Consider the following 7,443-nt stretch of genomic DNA (forward strand, 5'->3'; position numbering starts at 1 on the left):
ATTTGTACTTATTTCTGTCTTGTGCTGCTACAACTGAATGTCCCTTTGGGGATCAATACAGGCTTATCTTGTGGTGTTTGCATGTCATATAGTGATGTGTCCTACATGCATGCAAGTTAACAGCTTGTGTATGTTCTTGGATCTCTATTTTGGATCGTATATGTTACATTAATACCTGGGAGTTTTATTTATGGCTATTTTATTTTATGTATCTCCTCTTAGTTACTTATATTTAGTTGGTTCAGTATTATTCCTATCAATATTATTTTCAAGGCTAGTCCCAATAAGTGTTTGGGGTGAGTGGGGGTAATGTATATGTTTGAGCAGGAGTGAGAGAGGTTAAAGATGCAGATTCTACTGTTTTGTAATTGTATAAGAATGGAGTCAAACTGTATTGGAAAAGAAAAAGAAATGATGCATGAACACTGACCTTGGTCATTTGACAAGCTCTGACCTAACAGTGCCTTAAAGATGCCTTTAAATCATAAGCTAAACCAAGCAGAGAGCAGATATTTGCCATCGATAACTTGATTGTTTCTGCTTTGACTGGCTTGATGCAATGGACAACTCGGTAGCCTGGCCGTCATCACTGCTTATCTATACCTCCATTAATCTTGATTATTATTTAGGCTTGTATCAAAGACCTTTTCTACACAATTATCCACACTATATTCTCAGAAAAACAAACATGCAAGTCTTTCGCCATGATGAAATCCTTCCCTCGCATGTCCCTGCTGTAATTTCATCATCTGATGTCCACCAACTGAGTCAACCTGTGTTCCCTCTCTGAGCCAACTGTGCTCCATATAAACTGCAGTATTTTAAAGTCACAACACATGAATGACAGTGCATGTACTATGCATGTAAGCTGAATTTAACACACCGTCATTTGCACTAAGGGGGAAGATGAACATGTTACTTACACTAATAGCTCCCTTTGTGACACTTAACTCTCCTAAAGAATAATGAAATCCTCCACAGGTATAAAAGGGAAGTCCTAACTTATGAGGAAACTTCACATTTAGAGCTTCAGAAAAAACGTATTTGCTGCATGAGTTTTCTATTTGAATCTAATTTAATTATTCAACAAATATAATAACACCTTTTCCACCATTGTCTTTCACAAACAAGTTAAGGTGTCATTAATTAGTTGTTTACCGTGGAATCACGATGCCCTTGTTGTGAAATGAAAATGTTGTGGACTAAATAATTGATTCAGTATTAAAGCTAGTCAATTAATCGTTTAATCGTTGTAAAAAAACATTTTAGAAAGTACGGCATTATTCCCCCCAAAAAACAGAAACTTTAAGGTGTTGAGAGCAACAGGCCCGCACCCTGCAGATATATCACCTGTGCGCGTTTCCTTTAAGCTGCCCTGCGTCTATCGGATAGCTTTAAGTTTCACTTTCTTTTCCTCAGAAAGGGGAGTCGGCTGTTTTTATTCTCCCGTCTGTCCCTTATCTCATGTTGTTCGCCACGTTTGCATGTAACGTTAGCAGTTACAATGAAGAAATTCAGTGAAGTCCCGAGCCTAGGGTAAGTTAAATTACGCAGGTAGATTAAACTTTTAGTTTCACTGATACACTGCTCCCTCTTTTATGTCTCACTCTGATGCATGTGATTGTTTTCCTCATCAACAGGGGCGGCTTTTCATTTGGACTCCCTGTTACAACTGCTACTACTACAGTCGAACCTGCTATCAGCACATCAGCAAGCCCACGGTAAGTTAAATTACGCAGGTGGATTAAACTTTTAGTTTCACTGATACACTTACCTGAGGAAACTAGGAGAGACCGTCCTCAACTTTCCTGTCACTGCACCAGGACGTAACAGAGAAAACAGTTAAATACTATGCATGTTTTTAATTATTGGTGAGGAGATTAAGTGTTTATAACATTTTCTATTATATAACTATATATATATATATATACATATATATAGCTATAGGCTACAGCAGGCTGAACATTGTAATACAATGAGCTAATCTCTGCTCTGATCTATACTTTGCATCACACTAGAGAGGAGAGTTTTTCCCTTTTGTTGCCTTTGTGTGTGTAATATCTGTGAGTAGTTTCATACCACTTTTGGCTTCCTGAAATATCTCTGAGGTTGTGAAAAGGGATCATGTCATCCAGCTATAAGCAGTTGAATCAAGTATTCAGAGAGGATATACACTTGTATCACTAATTGGCAAACTTCCTACATGTTTGTCTAACCTCTGTCTTTTTAAATTTGACTTTGATTAAAAAAAAGGTTTTTGTTTTTTTAAACTGTCAAGCTGGTGCAAGCCCTGCTGCTGTAGCACATTTATCTGTTTGATTACATTTTCTTGTCTGAGTGGACAAAGTCTAAAGTCATGTGCTTGCCCAAATAGACTGTAAAATCAGTGGGGCCACAGTGTTGTCCTTGTTTTTTTCATGTGATTCAAAGGTTTATATGGCACAAGTGACGACAGGCAGATATAGAGCCAGAGTTAGTATGGAGATAAGGAAATAAAAGACGGGCTTTCATTTTTACAAAGACCATCATTTTAATAACGTATCGTGTGATAAATATAGTGTGTGATACAGGGACTGGTTAATGCCTAATGTACATTGATTTTTCTAGAATTCAAGATGTAATTATTTGTTATTTTTAAACCAACCTTGCCTCACCTCACTCTCACAATATTTTGCTTTGGTTTAGACACGCAATTTCAAATTTAGCCCTTCTTTTTACCACTCACTCATGTGTCATAGAGGTGAATGAAGCCATTCTAGTGAGTGGATGTAATGAGATACCTTTTACTCTTTAGGGAAACTAATTTAGATGTGTCTGTCTATTGAAACAGTTCAGCTATTGAACATCATATTTAAGGTCATGGTATTTTATGTTTAAGACCTTAACCAAGAAGGCAAGAACATTCAAGTTCTGCTTGCTCCCTCTTTTATGTCTCACTCTGATGCATGTGATTGTTTTCCTCATCAACAGGAGCGGCTTTTCATTTGGAGCACGTGTTACAACTGCTACTACAGTCGACCCTCCTATCAGCACATCAGCAAGCTCCATAAATTTGATCACTTCAGACGTCACTTCAACAGAGAGTAGCAAGACCAAACCTTTGTTTACTTTCCCAGGTAAGCCACTAAGCAGTTCGCCAAGAAAAGTTCTGACAGCCTCTAGAAATGTCCCTGAACCAGCCAAATCTCGTAGCTCTCGTCTAAGAGACTCACAGAAACGTTCAACTCTTAAACTCTCCTCAGCAGCTCAACCTAAATTGGATTCTCAATGGAGAAACTTGGAGTGGACAGAAGAGTGAGTAAAACTTAAACATTCAAAACAACTTTTTTTTAATGTTGTGTCAATAAATTCTCTCCCATATTTTTGTTCCACAATTATTCTAAACCGCAAGTCTCTTTTATTTCTAATCCAGGAAAAAGACAAGCCTGATGAAGACCGTCAGCTCCTACAGGCCGAGCTGTCGCGACGTGACTCAGGCGCGGGTTCTCCTCCTGGGTCCGGTCGGATCTGGAAAGTCCAGCTTCGTCAGTTCAGTCCAGTCGGTGTTTAATGGAAGAGTCACCAACCGGGCCATGGTGGGCTCCTCCTCGTCCAGTTTCACCAAAAAGGTACAAGTGGAGCAGTAACATGGAACTGAGAGAAATCACTAAAGCCATTTACATTTTCTTTGGAGGGAGATGGGAATAAAATTATATCAATTTCATTGTTGGGTTTCTAAAAATGGGGAGATATTGAAAGGAGAGTGGACCTTATCTGACATTATAGGATGACGCTGAATCGTGAGGGTTTCTGAGCGATTCACCCCAAAAAGGAAATCTTTCACAGAGCTCTGTCCCGCTGAGAAAGACCATCAGTGGTCACACTGCTGTCAGTCATTTCCGTCTCATGTAAAATACAGTACAGCAGCATGTTTCCCTTTATTAATGAACATAATCTTTGCCCAGATGTACCTCTGCTGCTTGGACACAATTACCTTCAAGACTAGTTTCAAGTTTATTTGTAAAATATCTTCTCATGTAAATTAATTAAAAGTTTAATGAAGACATCTTAACTCAATGTCCACTTACTAGCTTTTCTCAAGCCTTCAATTTCATGTCTTTTTTTCAGCAAATACAGTTTGCCAGGTTGCCATAAAGTTGGTGAACTCCACATGTGAAGGACATTTCTTTCACGTCGAAGTTGAACTTTCACACTCAATTCATAGTTAATTATTGAATGTCAACAAATAACAAAAATTAAAAGGAAGTATGTGTACAGACAAAAAGCAACATTAAAGCATCACTGAGCATGAATGTCTCCAGTAAGCAGGTAGCCAATGCTTCGCAGACATCCATCACATGAACTTACTTGTGTGTGTCAGCTGCAGTCCTTCAACATCCAGGCTCAGAAGTTAGAGGATCCTACTGGACTGGTGCTGTGTGATATTGTGGGCCTGGGTGGTGGAGAGATGACCGGACTGACCCTGCATGACATCCTGTCCGTCATTAAAGGTCATGTACCTGAGGGACACAAGGTAAGCAGGATCTATATTGTAATATTGTTGTTTTTTGCTGGAATGTCTGTTGGTTGGTTCTTTGGTCCAGAGTGAAATATTTCACCAAGCATTAGATAGATTGGTGCAAAATTTTGAACAGACTTTTTTGGTTCCCAGAGGGTGCATCCTAATGACTTTGGTGGCCTTTCCTCTAGTATCAGCATGAGGTTAACATTTGTTTTTTATCTGCTATTATTGGATGGATTGACATCGAATTTGGCTCAGACATTCATGTAACCCTCAGTATAAATGATAAGAATATTGCTTTGACTTGTAAATGAATACCTGAAAAACTAATCCCATGCCCATCAGCCTCAGCTGTACGTTTTTGTTAGTGCTAATTGCTAACAAGCAACAGACATGGAGTTGTTTTTATGAAAATTAAATTTCTTCACTTCTTGCTCCCAGTTTAGCTCAGATCAGCCAGTGAGATCTGAGACTGTGGGCTATGTGAAGAGGCCGAGCCTTAAAGACAAGATCCACTGTGTGGCTTTCGTGGTGGACGCCTCCAAAGTCCTGACTTACCCAAAAGGCCTCAGCAGCACCTTTAAGCTTCTCCGAGAGCACATCAGTGACCTGGGTAGGACACGGACGAAGACAAAGACTGAAGTCCAATCGAAGACACAGTTGGCTTTGAATTTCTTTTTTTGATTTATATTGCATTAAGATTTCATTGGCAGGTGTTTTGCTGTTGTATAAGAACCAAAGAGAGACAGATTTGCGCTTTATTTAAAGATTAACTGACTGCACTGATGAGCTGTTTCTTAATTTATTAATTTCATTCTGTCTGTTAGGAGTTCACCAGGTGGCTCTGCTGACCCACATTGACCAAATTTGTCCAGAAACCACAAAAGATGCCAACCAGGTTTATCAGAGCCGCATCATTCAGGACATGGTAGGTTGGAATAAACCAAATGCAGTTTGAGAAATGTTCATGTACTGTAATTAAACACTGCAGACTCGAGGACATTTCCTCTAAAAATTGTCTGTAAAAGAGGAAAGTGCACGTGACTGCAAGTGACTTACTGTATGTTTAGGAGCTCAAAGTGGTATTGTTGTAGGAACTACATAGAGGCTACAAATAAGATGTGTTGTATTTTATTGCTCAGGGCAACAAAACACAATGATAGTGGTTTCCATATTATACCAATTTAGCCCAATTATTCTGGGGTTGCCTCCTCTTAGTCAATGAGTCAACAAATTGGTTGTTTTGTACTTATTCAACTAAGAGTTCTTTACTTTATTAGTCATTTAATGCCTTTTTCATGCTGAATGGCTTACTCCACTTATGAGCACATCTCTGGCAAACACAAGATTTAAAGTAGTGCTTTTGCATGATTCTGTGTGGAGAAACTCTTTACTCTTGACTTTACAACCAATTAGTCAGGAAAAGTGTGATGGTCATGCAGATTAAAGGGGGATGAGTTCACCCAAATTTGTCTGACCACAGTTTTCTTTATTAAGATCTGAACTCTCATGGAAAAGATGCTTGTTTCAATAGATATTTTTTTTTTTTAACTTATTTAGGTTCACAGTATCAAAGTGGAAACACAATTTAAATGACTCACAAGTAGCATGTGATTATTGGACAAACAGGACAGTTTATTATTGACCTGCTATTCAAGAACATGAGAGTTTATTTAGGGTGGTAATCTCAAAGAAATTACCATCTGTAACTATCTGAAGTGTCTAGACTTAATTTTATGATTTTGCAGTGCTTACATTTTTTAAAATGAGGAACTAATAGCGGTCGGATCCTTTTCATTTCTGATTCTTCTATGTCTGGATCATTTTCAAACTAAAAGTATTGTGAAAAATGACAATAACTAAAACAACAGTCACTCCTTGTAACCCACACGGCTTGAGATTTTGTTTTTCGGTGTCAAAATTGTTCTCATCCAGTTGAAATCTTCCTTATTCCTGTGTTTGTGTTTGTAGATGGGTAAAGCTGCAGCTCTGTTGGGTATGTCCACCTCCTACATCGTCCCAGTGAAGAACTACTCGTCAGAGCTGGACCTGGACGTGAACACTGATGTGCTCCTGCTAAGTGCTGTTGACCACATCCTGCAGTATGCTGACCTGTATTTCCAGGACAATACACCACAACACACAGGATCAAAGTCAGACTATAACATTGATGTCTGACATTTGAAATATGCATTTCAACCAATATTAACAAAGCTATCAATCAAATAAATTAGTTTGCAACATACTTGTGTGATCTGTTTTTTTCTATCAAAGGCAATAGGCCTCATTCAAAAACCTTTTGCTGTATTCAACAATCTGTATAAAACAAATAAAAACGGAATGCATCAAATTCAGAACATATATTTTTAACCAAAGTTTATTGGTTTGAACAATCAATTGAATTCAATTGAATATATTTAAAAAAAAAAGGATTGGCCATAAATTGCATTGTAATCACAGATGTACACAGATTTCTTATTTTGTAGGTATGAACTCAATTTATAAGTGGTCTGAACCTGATATGCTGTACAGATTGCCTGCCTCTTTCCAAAGGGGTGAAGTAGCTTGTTTGACACAAGAATCATAATTCTTTCCGATCTAAAGTAATTTAAGGTTCTACAAATGTTACAGAAATGAACTAAATACAAAAACTCATGAACTTTAAATATTCTGTTCAAAGAAGCATTATGCAGGCAGGTGTATATGCTCCTTATTACATGTATTTCCCAGTTAAGAGTTTGGTAGATGCAACTTGACATACTTGTACAAACAATCCTCACAAAGAAAGTTTGAGGATAAGAATATGATATATGAAGGCATTAGTACCTAAACTGGCAACTGAGGACACTTTAAAAAAGTAGAGTTGTTAGGATTTGCTGTGTTTTTGTTGTTTCCTGCTGCTCTCTGTGTGCAGTGGTGTGTTCCCTCCCTGCTGGTCCCAG

At 38.1% G+C, this 7,443-nt stretch overlaps 1 protein-coding gene across 4 annotated transcripts; it reads left to right on the plus strand.

The window, feature by feature from the left end:
• Positions 1–1,411: 1,411 nt before the first annotated feature.
• Positions 1,412–6,746, plus strand: ifi44g (interferon induced protein 44g). 4 transcript variants are annotated; one of them, XM_059340454.1, is made up of 9 exons: positions 1,436–1,536; positions 1,641–1,721; positions 2,971–3,116; positions 3,243–3,294; positions 3,413–3,608; positions 4,367–4,513; positions 4,943–5,114; positions 5,329–5,429; positions 6,473–6,746. In XM_059340454.1, exons 1-9 carry the CDS (start codon positions 1,505–1,507, stop codon positions 6,677–6,679), a joined length of 1,134 nt encoding a protein of 377 aa, XP_059196437.1. In that variant the 5' UTR covers positions 1,436–1,504; the 3' UTR covers positions 6,680–6,746. The 4 variants fall into 4 exon arrangements, with proteins under 4 accessions (XP_059196438.1, XP_059196437.1, XP_059196436.1 ...); XM_059340453.1 differs by having other exon boundaries at positions 1,441–1,536; positions 3,246–3,294; positions 4,361–4,513; XM_059340452.1 differs by having other exon boundaries at positions 1,443–1,536; positions 4,361–4,513.
• Positions 6,747–7,443: the final 697 nt, after the last annotated feature.

The sequence above is a fragment of the Centropristis striata genome, chromosome 9, assembly GCF_030273125.1.
Source record: "Centropristis striata isolate RG_2023a ecotype Rhode Island chromosome 9, C.striata_1.0, whole genome shotgun sequence".
Taxonomy (NCBI): Eukaryota; Metazoa; Chordata; class Actinopteri; order Perciformes; family Serranidae; genus Centropristis; species Centropristis striata.

Bases quoted from the DNA above. Each gene is read 5' to 3' on its own strand.
- ifi44g (XM_059340452.1), top strand. From the start codon at position 1,505: ATGAAGAAATTCAGTGAAGTCCCGAGCCTAGG. The intron at 1,537-1,640 runs GTAAGTTAAATT...CCTCATCAACAG, and splicing joins AGTGAAGTCCCGAGCCTAGG to GGGCGGCTTTTCATTTGGAC. The intron at 5,115-5,328 runs GTAGGACACGGA...TCTGTCTGTTAG, and splicing joins AGAGCACATCAGTGACCTGG to GAGTTCACCAGGTGGCTCTG.